We start from the raw sequence: 18,427 nt of genomic DNA, 5'->3' as shown, positions 1-18,427 counted from the left end.
GTGCGCACCAGCTAAGAATCATCCCTTTTAGGAAGATAGATAGGTAGAGACAAAAACACCAAGTATTTCAGCGAAAATAACTCTTTTGAGAAATATAATTATAATAATGAGAAATCCAAATGCTTCATTAATAGTAGCAATTTGAATTTTGAAATGCAAGAAACCCAAATGCAACTCCCCCATCTATTTTCATGTCAGGCATGATGCCTGAAAGACTGCTGTTAACTCAATTTAATGTGTGAGAGACAGAGACAACTTTCAGCTGCCACACAACAGACTGTGAAATGAGCCAATGGAAATTAACTGACCACATGAAAGCTTGAACTTTGAACTATATAGAAAAAAATTGTATTCTAAACCCTCGACAGAACTAACATTGTGCTGTAAATATTCAGAACAGAGTTTGAGTGCGATAATTAGTGGCATTTTTCTTGCAAAGACATCAATGTTAATGGGTTGAAAAGGGCTGTTGTAGAGATACTGTACTAATGCAGTTAGTGGTGAGATGTTTTGTGGGTTTGCCAGCAAAGCCAAAAACTATCAGAGGTCCAATAATTTACCACATGGACATGGAGAAGTTATTCCACCCAAAACATTCTAACAACAAAGTCCACTTCTAATCCCATTCAATTCTTGGATTCTCTGATCCACAGCATACTTTAAAAAGGAATGGTCCAATCACAAAGCCATCAAGGACTTGCAGGGCTATACCGAAAGCAGTCCCTGTTTTGGGGAATGGGGGGCAGAATCAGAACACTGTCCTTTTCACCTCTGAATCATGGGTTCAAGCCAGCACAGACAGATGGCATTAAAGTCTCCTCTCACAGCTATAAAAGCCCCAAGAGAAATTAGGTTTGGCACTCATGGTCCAGTTTCTAATGGCATACATTAGAAATGAAATATAACTCAGCATTAATTAGAAATCATTCTATGAATTCAGCAAGGTCAGGAGAACGGCAAGAATAGAAAATGGAAATGTCACAATTAAGTAACACGAATTATTCTTCCAGTACTACATTTTAAAGCAAGAGCATTTTAAACATAAATTGGAATTGAGACTCGACCAGCATCAAATCAATTTTGGTCTGCATTTAACCAGCACTGTATCTGCTTGGGCATTCATTGTGAAAAAAAACCATTAAGCTTTCAAACAGAATCAGTCCCTACTTTAATTCGGCCTAAAGTTCACTCAATGGTTAATAAGCAAAACAGTCCATCCTTTGAATGATACACTGAGATCTCTTTAATTTTGAAGTAATAATTAAAGATGTGAGCAGCTAAAATTTAAGAAAGACTCAACAACAGAACATTTTTAATATGTCTTAGCAAAAGTTTCTTTATTTTGAGATTGACAATGATACATGGTCACACTAATCTTAAAGGAATATTCAGATTCTAAAAATCCAGAATTTAAAAATCAAACTCAAATCAAATTTGCTTTTGTTGCAGAAGTACAATAGAAGGTAATTTTTTAGATAAACTTCAGCAATTCTCACGCAATTTCTATTGCTGAAGCCATTTTAATCTTGATGGCATCCGTAGCAACAGTTCAATTCACCATTCTTGATTTTTCTTTACCTGAGCGCACTAATGGGTCCATTAATTAATCAAAGGAAAGGTGCTTTGACTTTGCACTGTCACAAATGGCAGCTCTGGGGATCTCAGGTCACCCTCTTTATTATATTGACAGTGCACTTTTGGTAACAGGGTAATAAACATTTAACATGCTGGACAATATACTACTGTAAAAGGAAGAAAATTATCCTCAATCTGAATAACTGATCAAATTGTAATTAGAAATCGTATTGGCCTGAGCAGGAACAGAGAAACAGAGCAGAAAGTAAGGGTACTAGATAGAATGAAGAGTGAAAAGCTAAAAATTCCAGAGGATTGAAAAACTGTCAATGTAGCACCCTTATTTCAAAAGGGAAGAAAACAAAAAAAAAGTAACTATAAGCCAGTTAGCAAAACATTAGGAAAATGTTAGCATCCATTATAAAGGATAGACAATAGGTGCAGGAGTAGGCCATTCTGCCCTTCGAGCCTGCACCACCATTCAATATGATCATGGCTGATCATTCCTAATCAGTATCCTCTTCCTGCCTTATCTCCATAACCCTTGATTCCACTATCTTTGAGAGCTCTATCCAACTCAAATGAATCCAGAGACTGAGCCTCCACTGCCCTCTGGGGCAGAGCATTCCACACAGCCACCACTCTCTGGGTGAAGAAGTTTCTTCTCATCTCTGTCCTAAATGGTCTACCCCGTATTTTTAAGCTGTGTCCTCTGGTTCGGCACTCACCCATCAGCGGAAACATGTTTCCTGCTGCCACAGTCCTTTCATAATCTTATATGTCTCAATCAGATCCCCTCTCAGTCTTCTAAACTCAAGGGTATACAAGCCCAGTCGCTTCAGTCTTTCCGTGTAAGGTAATCCCGCCATTCCAGGAATTGACCTCGTGAACCTACGCTGCACTCCCTCAATAGCCAGAATGTCTTTCCTCAAATTTGGAGACCAGAACTGCACACAATACTCCAGGTGTGGTCTCACCAAGGCCCTGTACAGCTGCAGAAGCACCTCTTTGCTTCTATACTCAATCCCTCTTGTTATGAAGGCCAGCATGCTATTAGCCTTCTTCACTACCTGCTGTACCTGCATGCTTGCCTTCATTGACTGGTGTACAAGAACACCCAGATCTCTCTGTACTGCCCCTTTACCTAAATTGATTCCATTGAGGTATTAATCTGCCTTCCTGTTCTTGCCACCAAAGTGGATAACCATACATTTATCCACATTAAACTGCATATGCCATGCATCTGCCCACTCACCTAACTTGTCCAGGTAACCCTGTAATCTCCTAACATCCTCCTCACATTCTACCTGCCAACCAGCTTTGTATCATCAGCAAATTTGCTAATGTTATTGCTGATACCATCTTCTATATCATTAACATATATTGTAAAAAGCTGTGGTCCCAGCACGGATCCCTGCGGTACCCCACTGGTCACTGCCTGCCATTCCGAAATGGAGCCGTTTATCACTACCCTTTGTTTCCTATCAGTCAACCAATTTTCAATCCAAGTTAGTACTTTGCCCCCAATACCATGCACCCTAAATTTGCTCACTAACCTCCTATGTGGGACTTTATCAAAAGCTTTCTGAAAGTCCAGGTACACTACATCTACTGGATCTCCCTCGTCCATCTTCAGAGTTACATCCTCAAAAAATTCAAGAAGATTAGTTAAGCATGATTTCCCCTTCATAAATTCATCTGTCCTATCCTGTTACTACTATCCAGATGTGCCGTAATTTCATCCTTTATAATAAACTCCAGCATCTTTCCCACCACTGAGGTCAGATTAACTGGTCTATAATTTCCTGCTTTCTCTCTCCCACCTTTCTTAAATAGTGGTATAACATTAGCCACCCTCCAATCCTCAGGAACCGACCCCGAATCTATCGAACTCTGGAAAATAATCACCAACGCATCCACGATTTCCTGAGCCACCTCCTTCAGTACCCTGGGATGTAGACCATCAGGCCCCAAGGACTTATCGACCTTCAGACCTAACAGTCTCTCCAACACCAAATCCTGGCAAATATAAATTCCCTTAAGTTCAGGTCCTTCAGCCACTGTTACCTCAGGGAGATTGCTTGTGTCTTCCCCAGTGAACATAGATCTGAAGTACCCATTTAATTCTTCTGCCATTTCTTTGTTCCCTGTAATATATTCCCCTGTTTCTGTCTTCAAGGGCCCAATTTTAGTCCTAAACATGTTTTTGCCTTGCATAGACCTAAAAAAGCTTTTACTCCTCCTTTATATTATTGGCCAGTTTACCTTCGTACCTCAATTTTCCTCTGCGTATTTCCTTCTTAGTAATCCTAGCCTTTAGAAATGTAGCATTTAGAAATACAAACATAATCACGCAAAGTCACCTTGGCTTCATGGCAGGAAAATCATGCCCAAAGTTCTTAACAAGTGTGACACAAAAAAAAACAGAAATTGTAACGTATTTGGATTTCCAAAAGGTATTCAGTGAGGTACTACATGTGAGACTACTAAGTAAGGGAAGAGTCCATACTGTTGGGAGCAGTACATTAGCATGGATAGAGGATTGACCAACTAACAAAACACTTGTTGGGATAAGGAGGTATAATCTGGATGGTAAATACACTAGTGGAGTGCTATGCAGAGTTCAGTGCTGGGGCCACAATAACTCTCAATATAAATTACTGACTTAGACTGTTGTAGAAGAGTAGTATTGCCCCTACTTTGAGCCAGTAGGCCCAGGTTCAAGTCCCCCCATTTCAGAAAAGTGTCAAAACACATCTGAACAGGTTGATTAAAAATATCTGTATTCATAAATTAAATGATAGAAATGAATGCACTAATGTCAAGGAGGTAAGTATTGAAGATGACAATCTGGAGAGGAATATAGATAAATTGAATGAGTGAGTGTAAACTTGGCAGATGGAACACTGTGGGAATATGAGAGTTTATGCACTTTGGCAAAACCAATAGGAGAGCTGAGCATTATATAAATGGAGGAAGATTGGGGATTTGGGTGATTTTCTGTAAGCTAGCATATAAGTTCAGAAGATACTAAGGAAGGCAAATGAACTGTTGTACTTTATTTCAAATGGAATGGAGTAAAGAATTAGGAAAATATACAAAGCATCAGTCGACACACGCAGAACAGTGTGAAGAATGTTAATCACCTTATCAAATGAAAGGTACATTGGCATTGGAGGCAGTCCAGAGAAAGTATGGAAAAAGGTTCTTATGAGCAAAGAATGAATAGATGCAGCTTGTACTCACTGGCGTTTAGAAGAATGAGAAGAGACCTTATTGAGACATACAAGAGGTTCTTGGGAAACTTGACAGGGGAGATGTGGAAGGTTGCTTTCCCTTGTGAGAATCTAGAGCCAAAAGCATAATCTCAGAGGTAAACATCACCCAGTTAAGACAGAGATGAAGAGGAATTTTTTCTCGAATGGGATAGTTAATTTTTGGAATGCTTTACGACAGGGAGCTGTTAAGGCTTAGTCATTATGAATTTTCCAGGCTGAAATTAACTAGTTTTTAAATCAGTAAGGGGATCAAGAATTATTAGAAAAGTGTAGGAAATTCAAAATGAGGGTTATCAGATCAAACATGATCTTATTGAATAGCAGAGTGGACTCAACGGGTTGAATGGCTTGCTTCTGCTCCTGCAACTTGTGGTTTAAGCAGCAGCTGCTAAAGTCACTGTGGTTCATACGCCAGCTAAAAACAACACACACAGCTTGGTTTGGGATGCAGTTTCCCTGCCGCACAAGGGTACACAGGCAGCAAGAAAATGGCTAACTGTCAGGAAGGTTGAGACACTGTTGAGTTTCCGGTTTACATCTCCGTCTCTACCTGGTAATGAATAACAAAGAGCATTCTTGACCTCGAGGGAAGCAGATATGTATGCTTCCTTGGTATCAGGGTTAAAGGATACCAGTTAGTAGCAGCAGGGTGTAAAAATCAGAGATAATGGTACCAATCATTTTGGTACAAAGCAAAATGAGATCCAGTGAAAAACTTTTAAAAGAGCCAGGAAAGAACATGGCAAACAGGATCTCAAATACATTAAATGTTGGGTTAGTACGATGTGCTAACCAGGATACAGAAACAGGAGTACAGAGCAAAAGAATGTGTTGGTAGTGGGATGATGCAAGAGGGAGAATTTCATAATCCTGGGACATGGCGACTGGGCCTGAAAGAGGTGAGACCCAGACAGGCCAGCTGGGCTGCGCCTCAACAAGGTCGAAACTGATGAGATTGCAGCATGGTTCACTAATTCTATTTGGAAGACTTTCAACTAAATTGGCAGAAACTAGAATGTAACATAAGAAAGGAAAAACAAGATGCATAAAGAATTTAGATATACGTTTAAGTTTACCTTGCTCATTTGTAAATGCAAGGAGTGAACAAGGTTGATAAGCTGAAGGCACAGCTAACAAGAATATAATGTAGCAATAATTAAGACCCAGTTCAAAAAAAGGGCAAAACTGGGTATTAATTATTCCAGGATGCAGGGAGATAAAGGAGGAATGGAAGAGACTGCAACAATATTGTGGAAAATATTACAGTGCTAGAAAAGAGGACATCCTCGATGAGTCAAGGATTGAATCTATTTGGTTAGAATTAAGAAATAATGGGAAGTAGCATTCCATTACTGAATGCATCCTACTGGAGAAAAAATTATAGAAGAACAAATTTTCAAGGAATTACACAGAGACGCAACTTCTGTAGATTATTTATAATGGGGGGCTAAAATTATCCTATTGCAGACTGTAAGATTGCAAGGACCAGGTAGATGAAGAGTTTATGAAATGTGTTCAGTAGAACTTTTTAGATTAATAAGCATCTGGCCCAAAGAGGAAGGTGGTGTTACAGGATTTGATTCTGGGAACTGCAATGAGACAAGGAGAATAATGACAATGGGGAATGCATTAGGATTAGTGATCATTGCTAGCTTAAAACATCATGATACTATGGAAAAAGCAAAGGAGCAACCAAGAGTAAAAATACAATAAACAATTACAGGGTGGGAACAATTGGAATGGGGTGACAACAGCTGTGGTCCAGGATAATTAGAAAGCAAAACTATAGCAATAATGAGCTGCCATTAAAGAGATGGTTTGGGTCGTCAAGACAGATTCCTGTGAGTGGGAAAACTAAAACTAAGCTTACTGGATGACAAGATAGAAATTAAGATGAAACAGGTCCTAATGAGAAATGTCAGGTCAATGACACAAGTGAGAACCAAACTAAACGTAGAGGGTTCACAGGCGAAGTTAGAAACAAAAGGCAGAAACAAGGACAGAGTATCTAAAAAGACTAGGAGCTCACAGAAAACAGAATCCACAAGTCTATCAGTATATGTACAGTTAAAGAGTAGATCAAGGAGGAGTGGGGCTAATTAAAGACCATGCAAGGGAGGCTGAGCATGGCTGAGACATGACAGGAGTATATTTGCTTTCATCAAGAAAAAAGAATGCTGACAAAGTCACAGTAAAAGGTGAGATATTAAGGCCGTGGATAGTTTAAATGGTGAAAAACAGGAGGTCTGAAAAAAATTCTAGCTATACTTAAAGCTAACAAATCCAAATATCAGTTCAGATCCATCCAAGGCTGCTGAGGAAATGAAGAGTGGAAATTGGCCATAATCTTCCTATTTTCCCAGATACAGGTATGGTGTCAGAAGCCTGGAAAATTGCAAATGCTATAATCATAATCAATAAGAGAGTACCAGGATAAGTCCAGCAACTGCACGCCAGTCAGTTGAACTTCCAGTGTGGGAAGGTTTTTTTAAATTAAGAAACAGTAACCTGGGTCAAAGTTTAGTTGCTCTGTTTTATATGGATTAAGGAAATTCCACCCAGAATTGTTACAAGAAAATTATGTTTAATTAAATCAAATGTAAGAAAACCTGTTAATGTGAGTGATGCAATGCGTACACTATGCAGAGACTTCCAAAAGGCATTTGAAGTCGGTGAACAAAAGAACAGTGATAGGATGAGAATGAAGTTGACTGAACGACAGGGAAAGAGTAAATGGTGACTTTGAGTGGCGTAAGATATATAACAGAGTTCCCCAGCACTACTGCATTCCTTAATCTGCATTAATGACCTAGACTTGGCAATGCAGGGGACAATTTCAACATTTGCAGGTGACAACCCATGAAGCCTTGAGGGGTCAGGAGGATAATCATACTTTTTAATCTTGTTTGTTCATGAGCATGGGCATGGACATGATTTGCTTTAATTAAACCTTAATTTCCTGAGGCCAGTTAAGAGTCAACCACATTGCTGTGTGTCTGGCATCACATGGGTGAATTTTTAATGAAAATCAACAGTGATTACATAATTGCCATTAGGCTAACTTTTTATTTTGGTTACTGATTTAAAATTTCACGATCTGCATGGTAGGATTCAAATCTATGCCCCCACAACTAGGGTTCTGGATTACAAGTCCAAAGCCATTACCAATGACACCACCACCACCTTCCCTAACCTTTCTATTGTGACGGTACTGTGGCTTTAAGAGGTTATTGTGTCCTGGATTTTGTTTTAAAAGAGACTGAACAAGATGTGCCGAACTGTCCGTAAGAAAGTAAACAGCTTGAGGCGCCTTGGGTTTTTTCATATATAATGGAGGCAGCATGGCTGGGTGTGGCCAGCTCTCAGACTAGGGATTTCTAGTTTTGTTTTAGGTTTTAGGTTTAGCTTTAGCTTTAAGCGGTTGCTGTTGTGAGCTTGAAGTAGTAGAAGCTACCTTTCCACCCTCTCGGTTACAGCTAGAAGCTAGGGTTTCTCTCTGCTGCTGGGTTACCACGAGGACAAATTTATTTTTCTGAATTTTCGTGCTTTTGCCAAGAGGGTGTTTATGGCATGATACTATATTCGAACAGTTAATTAGTAACAGTTACTGCATCTATTATTCAGTTAAGTCTTCCAATACAGTTAAGTTATTGTAAGTTCTTCGTTACTTCGGTTGTGTTTTAACTATAGTGTTTAAATAAATTGTGTTTTTGGTTCACGTTGAGTAGTTTGACCAGTTGCAATGCATCCGGAACACGACACTTTACATTTGCCTTAAAAATAAGAAAAAGTTAGGGTCTATGCTAGCTTCTTAAAATATTTTGAGAGGGTCTAGTCTGGTACATAACACTATGATTTGGAAAGTAGAAAGGCATGTTCTGATCAGCACAAATCCCTCAACCAAAAATGCACAAAGAAATTCACCAGTGATTTATCTCAGCCGTTTCTGGCATCTTGCTGCGCATAAATTGATTTTGGTCCATCAGTTGTGGGGTGTTTTTGGATGTCCCAAGATTGGAAAAAATAATAAATAGCATTAAGTTCTTTTTTTCAATCTCGAAATATAATTTTTGTTGGAATCTGGAATAATCCCACAACCCAAAGATGTGCAGGTCAGGTGAATTGGCCATGCTAAATTGCCCATAGTGTTAGGTGCATTAGTCAGAGAGAAATGGGTCTGGGTGGGTTACTCTTTGGAGGGCGGTGTAGACTGGTTGGGCCAGAGGGCTTGTTGCCACACTGTAGGGAATCTAATCTAATCTAAATTTAAATCACTCAACCTGAATGTATAAGTGCAGACAGAGAAAAGGAAAACTGGTGGGGAAAAGAACCCAGACTGGAGACATGCAATTCTCTACCAACTGCCACAGCAGCAGATGTTAAAGAACCCAATTTTATACAAATGGCAGAAATTTAACCAATGAAGATCTAACTATTCCCAAAATCACCTCACCATATTTTAATCGACACAAAGAGTGACTTAACCACTTTGATCACGGCATGAACATTGTAGCCTTATTGGTATTTTAGTAGAAAGAAATTAACAATTTAATATGCACTAGTTTTATTCTTTGGAGTTAGTGCTTAAACAGAGGGTTTATTGTAAGCATCATGAAGTTACTGGTAAATAATTGTAGTAAGGTACGATGGAGGTAGCCCAAGTAACTCGTCATTTTAATCTGGCCTCAGAACTGCAATAAATACAAGCAACAGATGAGCAGTGTCAAAAAGTAGATCAACAACCCCTGCAGAAGAATGATAAATAAACGTTACTAGATACAAATATAAAAACGAGAAATCAAAAAAAGGCGATACTCCTATGTGTGTTCATAGACAGAAAACACAATTTAACCCATAAGAATACATGCACTATATCCCCAATATACCACAGTGCACATAATAAACACAGTTTCAGCAGCAAAAAACAATCATGCTTGAAGTGATTGGTCGAGGGTAGTTGTTTTCATGCTGCGTTAGAGGATTTTCATCTACAACCTTATTTATCTGTAAATGACTTGAAGCTGTTTGCAAGAATCAATTCCCCTGAACTCAGACCCACAAATGATACTATAAAATCCTTGCTGCATTAAAACAGCACACCCATGAGCACAACTGCTCATGGACCATTTATTAAGACAAAGTATTTATCCAATTTGGAATGCCTGGGTTCCATTTGATCTCCTTTCTCTATCCTTGATTAACAGAGCTGTGAGGCCAATCAGCAGAGTAAACCCTGGTCAGAGGAAGCCATGCACCAATGCTAGGAGCAAGGAAGACCCAAACTACAAGGTGTTTCATGTTGCCCCATTCATCTGGCATGGCACTCACACGGAAATACTCTCCCATCAAGACAACAAAGACATTGATAAATTCAAGCCTGCATTATACATAATTTTATCTATTTTGTAATGATAAAGTTAACTCTCATTTATGTTCATTGGGGTTACATCAAGCCTAGATAATTGGCTAAAATTGTTGCTGAGAGAGAGAGACAGACATGTGGCCAAATTTCTTGTCTTGCCTTCATCAGATTTAAGATGAATAGTTTCAGCAACACAGCTCTCTTTGCAGAAATGTTCAAGTGACTCAATGAAAAACAGTTTAAAAATTTCTCATTTTAATTTTTTGTCAATACTTTTATGAATTTCCATTAGAAAATGCATCTTAAACGAAAAAGGCTGTGATTTTTTGGGAAAATTATTACAACTATCAGAGGAAGTATTGATATATTTTAGATGGAACTCAAGCTCCTGTTTACATTAGAAGCAATAAAAAAAACCTATTGAAATTATGAAAATGTTGCAATCAAGATTTTTATGAGAATATTAACATGGGAGAATTCCATTATTGTGAATAAGCCAATCTTTTGTCCATGTTTTAGTTTTATCTACTCAGTTCTATATTAAATCACCTTCCCCTCTTCCAATTTCTTGTCTACAAGCAATGCTATTTCCTTGGGTGAAGAATCCATTGACCCTCCAATACCTTGGGCAAAGTACCTTTCTTAGAGCATCAGCCCAAGCTGTTAGTTCTGGAATGTTATTTGACCTCAAAATCACTGATCAGTCAAATCTGATCCTGTCCTCACCAGATGCCTGTGATCATTGATGGCAATCAGGAGTTGGAATCATGGGAAATCCTTATTTTTTCCTCCCCCTCACCTCAACTTGTTAAAGACACGGTGGCTGCTCGAGACTGAAACGGCTTCCCTGGTTGAGATCTTTTAACTTAGCACAGACCTGGCACTGATATGGGGTCTTTTAGAATCATGGTGATGCCTTTACCTGAAATCAATGGGAGCTAGTGATTCATTTTTGATAAATAAAATTAATGAATAGTTATTTATAGGAATGTTGTTTCTAAGACATAAGCAGATGGAAATTTGAGCACTTGAGTTGAATCACAATCCAATATTTGTCTGGGCTTAAACAGAATTTACATGACTTAAACAAGGTGCTCATGCAAACATAAATCAGCAAGGTGTTTGGTATTTTCAAGAAACTGATAAAACAAATTTCCAAAAATATACTCAATAGGAGAATAATATTGATTTTTTTGGAACATTTTTAGTTCACTGACTACTATTTAGCTTAAAAGTCACAATAGCGCCCATTCTAGAAATGACTCCATCCAAACTGAGGATCCCTGAACATTCTTGCAAGCCACTCCTCATCATCAATTCAGTTTGATTTCTCCCAGTCAGAGCAGTTTCAACATGGTTAGCAATGGTCTCACAGATACCATACACAGCAAGCACACCAATGCAAAGTGTGTTTCTGAGAGTTGGATATCTGTGGTCGACTCAGAGGACCCAATGTATAGAATAGCAACTATGCAAAGACAGCTGTGAAATTCACAATTAAAGCAAAAGGTGGGGATATGAGAGGAATCTGGTCAAATCTGTCACCAGAAATGTTGATATCTCAGTATTAAAAATGTAGGTTCATTAGTCATAAAATCAAAAGGAAAGGGATTAAAAAAAGACATGTTTTTCCTAACCCTTTTTAGCATGATGTGGTTTTAGTGAGACAGTTAATCATATAAAACATCACAATACTGTGTGGCGATTGGTCCCCTGTATTTCTGGAAAAACAAACATAACCAATCAAATCACATTCTGATTTCATAGTTTCCAGCATCACCCCCCCACCCACCAGAAGGATACAAATAGAAAAGATTAAACATCAAAATATACTTTAAATCAGTTTGTTTTAAAGAGACAGCATCCCAAGTTTCTGGCCTGTACAGGTGCTTATGGTCAGGTAGAACCCAAAACATCAAAGAGAATTGAATGTCTAGGAGGAGCACAGTTCACCTGGGACTTTTGGCATCAGATTCCAGCTTTGTTAGTGCTCCTTCTAAACTGAAAAATCTGCAAATTCTATTTCTGTTGTTGCCTGGCTTCAAATGGTTTCCAGGCTGGGTTAAATCCCAAATTGTTCTTCAGTGAATACAGCAGGTCTCTGACCTGCCGTGTATAGAAGTTACAGACGTGAGAAAGAAAAAAGGAACTGACGAAAAGTATAAGTGGGTATCCATAGCCGGGAGGGGGGAGAAGCTTTTTTCTCCCCCTACATTTGGAAACTCTCAATCTGGTTTCTGATAATTCACTAGTTGTGTGTCATCCCTTGCTAGGTTAGAAGATAGGAATGAGAACACTATCAAGCTAATCTAGACCATCATCAAGAAGGACCACAATAATGTTTTCAATCGGGTGTGTGGGACAAGGCAAGAGTCCAGAGCTTGCATCTGCTCATCTGCCTGAATGAGATAGTACATAATTCTGAGGTGTGAACTTGTCTTTAAAATTTTGTGAACTTGCTGTACAGGACAACAGAAAGGAAGATCTTCTCTTTAAAAATCTTATTTAAAAAGTAACAACAATAAGACCAATATATGCAAACATTTTCATTAATCAAACTGATGTATCAAAATTACAAGTAGTCATCTCTCTCCTCTGTTCTCACTCCATTCTGGAACATGGTAACAGACCAAAAATAAAGTTCAACCAGCAAAACAAAATATTAAATACTTTTCCAATGACTATTGCCATGTTTTTTTGTCAGAATTTGCTGTACTTGCTGTCATACAGTTCCAAATATGCTGGTCACAGTTAACAGGATCTTGTCCAAGTGCATGAACCCATGCAATAAGCTGCAATAAGTTCCAGCAAGATAATGTACATGGAGTTAGCCACAGTTAAGTCCAATCTTATTTCACCCAATACCTATATACCTACTTTCTATTGAGTTCCTGAACAGTGAACAGATGTGGACATTTTAAGTCACTTCTCATGAATTGCTGACTCAAGGCACCAAGTGTTTAAAACTGTGTGATTATATTGACATCAAAGGATTGATTTTCATTACAGTGTGAAAGCACCTGCACAGTTGAAAGCAGAAGTTCAGAAGTTGTTGTCACTGATTCATTACTCCCCCAGAGGTAGGCTGTTGAATGGTATATTACTGGGGTTTTTACAAAGTACTAGGTTAGGTGCTGAAAAGTTTCCCTGGATCCTGGAGAACTAAATTTATGTTTGTGAAATTACAGCTTTCTTTCTGACAAGGAAACATTTTTAAATACAATATTTTTATAAAGTTTGATTTTTCAGCTCCTAATTTGTGTGTTCCAATTCTTAGATGCTGCTACCCTTTATCCTGTTGCTCCAAATCTATGCCCAAATGTTGGGAAAATGCAAGTCCTGTTCTATAAAGGGTTTCTTGCTCCATAGGTATAATTTATTTTAAAATTGAAGACATTATGACAGGTTAAATGATCTAAAAAAGTGTTGGGCAGTTATATGTATGTACTGATGGCAAGACAACTTCAGCCATCAGGAATTCTTCTCCCATTTAAATGTACCAAAACAAATTTATTCAAGTAAAACAAGTTTCCAATCAGAGGTTCTTTAACTTTACCAATGCGGTGGACAAATCAAGGTTTTAATCACTAGGTAGCAAAGACACAGTGTTGGTTGCTGGTTCAAATTGCAATTGCATTTTATCCTGTGTAGGCAACAAATTAAATGACCATGCATCAATTTGCCATGTTTATTGTTCATTTAATCCCTTCTGCTAGTCTGTTAGACAGCGGTGCAGAAAAAGGAGACCTGATTTTCTGTACAGAAGACTGGTTCTCTGATTCTAAATCAACTGAAGGGCTGGCAGTAAAAGCAGCCAACATGAAGATCAGTCAAACTGAGCCTGCAGGTAATTGTAACATCAACTGACGGACATGTGTTTCTCTATGTACACTGCCTGACCTGGAGTATTTCCATCTTCATTCTGTTTCAGTTTTTAAGGTTCCTTGAATTTGTGAAATTTTAGTTTTTGCCAGTTTAAAATATTGCTTTCACTTGCATGCATTAATCCATTTAACACTAGTTTTAGGTGGGAATGGGAATTAATGCTGAGCTGCTTATCATATTGCTGACTGGTGTACAATTTGACCCAAGGCAAATAAAGATGCATGATAAGGAGCACAAGGTTACAAAGGTAAACTAGTTGTGAAATCTGGTGTATCTCCGGTTGCTTAAGAATTTCTAACAGCAGTCTCAAACTGTCCACAATGTAAGTGTGAAAGGTGTGCAGCATCTTGTTCTCTTCGTAAAACAAGTTAGAAGGTTCATACCTCTGCTTTTCAAATGGCTGGACAATAGGGGGAAAGGAGGCAGAAAGAAATCTCAACTTTGTTTTCTTAACCAAATACTATCAGCCCTTCTGCCTCCCCCACCAAGTGATCTCCTCTACATTTCAAATAGAGGTTGCAGTAAATGAAAAGACTGCAGGGGTTGTAAACATGAAGATTGCTATTTAGACATTAGCCTTTCTAGAGTAACCTCTCTAACACATTTAAATAGCCATCACTGGCAAAAATTAACATTTACCTTCAGCGCAGCATTGTATAAATGTCATATTTATCTAATAAGGATTAGTATATATGCAAATAATTAAGGGCTGTGAAAAAGTAGTTCCCTGTAAAGCATACTGGTCTTGTCTGGGTTAGGAGCAACATTCCCTCGAACTGGCTCCAGCACACAGCCACCTGAAGAATTTAATAGTCTGAATAATAAAATAAACAGGCGGTGCTCAATAAAGAAATTTAGAAGGACTGTCAACTATTTAGCAGTAGTCATATTCTTTCTTGATCATTACTGTATCTTTGGCTCCTTCTGAACTGCTCTGCAGCACCAATAGTTTTGAATAGCAGCTGAGTGATTAAAAAGCCTGCTAGCAAGATCTCAACCAATAAATGAAAGATAAATGCCTTCAAAATTTTGTTTGTAAAATTTGTTGCAGATGAAATGCAGAGTTGAACTAACAGTGGAAATGTGATATTGTAGTGGTGTACAATTGAAAACAATAGTCTTGGAGAGGAACAAGGATGAAAGATGAATACATCTAGTTACACAACTGTACAGACAGATAAATTAACTATATTTTTGTGGAATGGAGTTACCAATAGATTAGTATCATTGGAATAGAGAATTTGAAAAAGAATTGATAAAAACCTTCAAACGATAAATGATATAGTATTACACTGAATATTCCTTGTGACTAAAAACCAATTCCAGACCAGTAACATTTTCCAACTTTAGTATCATCTGCCAGAAATTGTTTTCAACTGCAAAAGCAGACTCTGATTCCTAGTGTCAAGTACTGGCACACAAAGCAAAATGAGCCTGAACTAAAGATGCAGCTAAATGATATATAAAATCAACAGATGGAAAACTTGTCAAAAAGCCACAGTTGTGGGGTCTGGACTTAGTTAAAGATTCAGTAAGGCGAACTGATAATAGACATTAAATGAAGAGTCAATAAAAAGTAATTCATAAAAACACCACCAGGAAGTGCTACAAACTTACGATGTTCGCAGGTAAAGGGACGGCTGGAAAATGGGAAGCCTTCAGAAATGAGATAACAAGAATCCAGAGAAAGTATATTCCTGTCAGGGTGAAAGGGAAGGCTGGTAACTATAGGGAATGCTGGATGTCTGAAGAAATTGAGGGTTTGGTTAAGAAAAAGACGGAAGCATATGTCAGGTACAGACAGAATAGATTGAGTGAATCCTTAGAAGAGTATAAAGAAAGTAGGAGTATACTTAAGAGGGAAATCAGGAGGGCAAAACGGGGACATGAAATAATTTTGGCAAATAGAATTAAGGAGAATCCAAAGAGGTTTTACAAATATATTAAGGACAAAAGGGTAACTAGGGAGAGAATAGGGCCCCTGAAAGATCAGCAAGGCGGCCTTTGTATGGAGCCACAGAAAATGGGGGAGATACTAAATGAATATTTTGCATCAGTATTTACTGTGGAAAAGGATATGGAAGATATAGACTGTAGGGAAATAGATGGTGACATCTTGCAAAATGTCCAGATTACAGAGGAGGAAGTGCTGGATGACTTGAAACGGTTAAAGGTGGATAAATCCCCAGGACCTGATCAGGTGTACCCGAGAACTCTGTGGGAAGCTAGAGAAGTGATTGCTGGGCCTCTTGCTGAGATATTTGTATCATCGATAGTCACAGGTGAGGTGCCGGAAGACTGGAGGTTGGCAAACCTGGTGCCACTGTTTAAGAAGGGTGGTAAGGACAAGCCAGGGAACTATAGACCGGTGAGCCTGACCTCAGTGGTGGGCAAGTTGTTGGAGGGAATCCTGAGGGACAGGATGTACATGTATTTGGAAAGGCAAGGACTGATTTGGAACTAACCATTTGGATACAGAACTGGCTCAAAGGTAGAAGACAGAGGGTGGTGGTGGAGGGTTGTTTTTCAGACTGGAGGCCTGTGACCAGTGGAGTGCCACAAGGATTGGTGCTGGGCCCTCTACCTTTTGTCATTTACATAAATGATTTGGATGCGAGCATAAGAGGTACAGTTAGTAAGTTTGCAGATGACACCAAAATTGGAGGTGTAGTGGACAGCGAAGAGGGTTACCTCAGATTACAACAGGATCTGGACCAGATGTGCCAATTGGCTGAGGAGTAGCAGATGGAGTTTAATTCAGATAAATGTGAAGTGCTGCATTTTGGGAAAGCAAATCTTAGCAGGACTTATACACTTAATGGTAAGGTCCTAGGGAGTGTTGCTGAACAAAGAGACCTTGGAGTGCAGGTTCATAACTCCTTGAAAGTGGAGTCACAGGTAGATAGGATAGTGAAGAAGGCGTTTGGTATGCTTTCCTTTATTGGTCAGAGTATTGAGTACAGGAGTTGGGAGATCATGTTGCGGCTGTACAGGACATTGGTTAGGCCACTGTTGGAATATTGCGTGCAATTCTGGTCTCCTTCCTATCGGAAAGATGTTGTGAAACTTGAAAGGGTTCAGAAAAGATTTACAAGGATGTTGCCAGGGTTGGAGGATCTGAGTACAGGGAGAGGCTGAACAGGCTGGGGCTGTTTTCCCTGGAGCGTTGGAGGCTGAGGGGTGACCTTATAGAGGTTTACAAAATTATGAGGGGCATGGATAGGATAAATAGGCAAAGTCTTTTCCCTGGGGTCGGGGAATCCAGAACTAGAGGGCATAGGTTTAGGGTGAGGGGGGAAAGATATAAAAGAGACCTAAGGGGCAACTTTTTCATGCAGAGGGTGGTACGTGTATGGAATGAGCTGCCAGAGGATGTGGTGGAGGCTGGTACAATTGCAACATTTAAGAGGCATTTGGATGTGTATATGAATAGGAAGGGTTTGGCGGGATATGGGCCGGGTGCTGGCAGGTGGGACTAGATTGGGTTGGGATATCTGGTCGGCATGGATGGGTTGGACCGAAGGGTCTGTTTCCATGTTGTGCATCTCTATGACTCTAAGTCAGTTAGATGCTGAAAATTACTATCCATCTCGACTATGTTATCGCTAAAATGATTAGCAAAAAAGCCCAATTGTGGAAAATGCTGCTAACTAGAAATGGTTTTAAAATAGCCAAAGGAGAAACTGCTTCTTCAGTACAAATACTGTTATGATTACTGGCATATAGAATTTTAAAAACGTGCTTACCTTTGAGCCACGCTCATTAAATATAATTTCTACATCTATGATTTTACCAAATTGCTGTAGAAAAAAAACAGAAAAAGTTTGTTAATATAACGTGCAGTTCAAAACTGCTCTTTACACACTTGCCAGTTCTCTGAAAGGCGCTGACCTTGATTGGGACAGACTTCCATGAGATACAAGTAATCCTTCAACAACTTGACAAAATGGCCATTCCTCCCAAGTGAACTTAACCAGTAAGCATCAATGAAAAGCAATATGACCACATAGGGCATCACAACAGAGACTGATCTTGTAACTCAAACCCCAGATATGTGCTTTCAAGCAGGAATCACTAATTAACAGTTAGGGACAGGAACATCTACTAATTTTAGGGTATTAAAACAAGGACTTAGTTAGTGGGAACACTGTCCCTAGCTGAAGTTATCGTCAGTATACAGATTGGAGATCAATCCCAGATTACTGACCTTTTTGCCTCAGAACTCTGCAAGACAGTGCTTGATCTGTTAAGTATCAACCAAGTATGTAAGCACTCTTAATGCAATTGTTATTGTCTGTCTAGCATGGATATGCAATAAGCTCCAAAG

The 18,427-nt window shown here is 38.9% G+C and overlaps 1 protein-coding gene across 13 annotated transcripts in view; it reads right to left on the bottom strand.

The window, feature by feature from the left end:
- LOC122542077 (RNA binding protein fox-1 homolog 2-like) overlaps positions 1–18,427 on the bottom strand; it is a 370,347-nt gene that overhangs the window by 49,154 nt on the left and 302,766 nt on the right. For all 13 annotated transcript variants that reach the window (XR_015752551.1, XM_087978184.1, XM_087978185.1 and 10 more), the window contains one exon: positions 17,847–17,900. Coding sequence is in view for 12 of the 13 variants with exons in the window: in XM_087978184.1 (XP_087834310.1) it covers positions 17,847–17,900 (54 nt within the window). In the remaining variant the exon portion in view is untranslated. The remainder of the gene's footprint in view (positions 1–17,846; positions 17,901–18,427) is intronic.

Source organism: Chiloscyllium plagiosum, unplaced genomic scaffold (genome assembly GCF_037043375.1).
Source record: "Chiloscyllium plagiosum isolate Xiang-an unplaced genomic scaffold, Cpla_swu_hap1 HiC_scaffold_33, whole genome shotgun sequence".
Taxonomy (NCBI): Eukaryota; Metazoa; Chordata; class Chondrichthyes; order Orectolobiformes; family Hemiscylliidae; genus Chiloscyllium; species Chiloscyllium plagiosum.
Note: the sequence above shows the minus strand (reverse complement) of the source record. Positions and strands in the feature narration are given on the sequence as shown.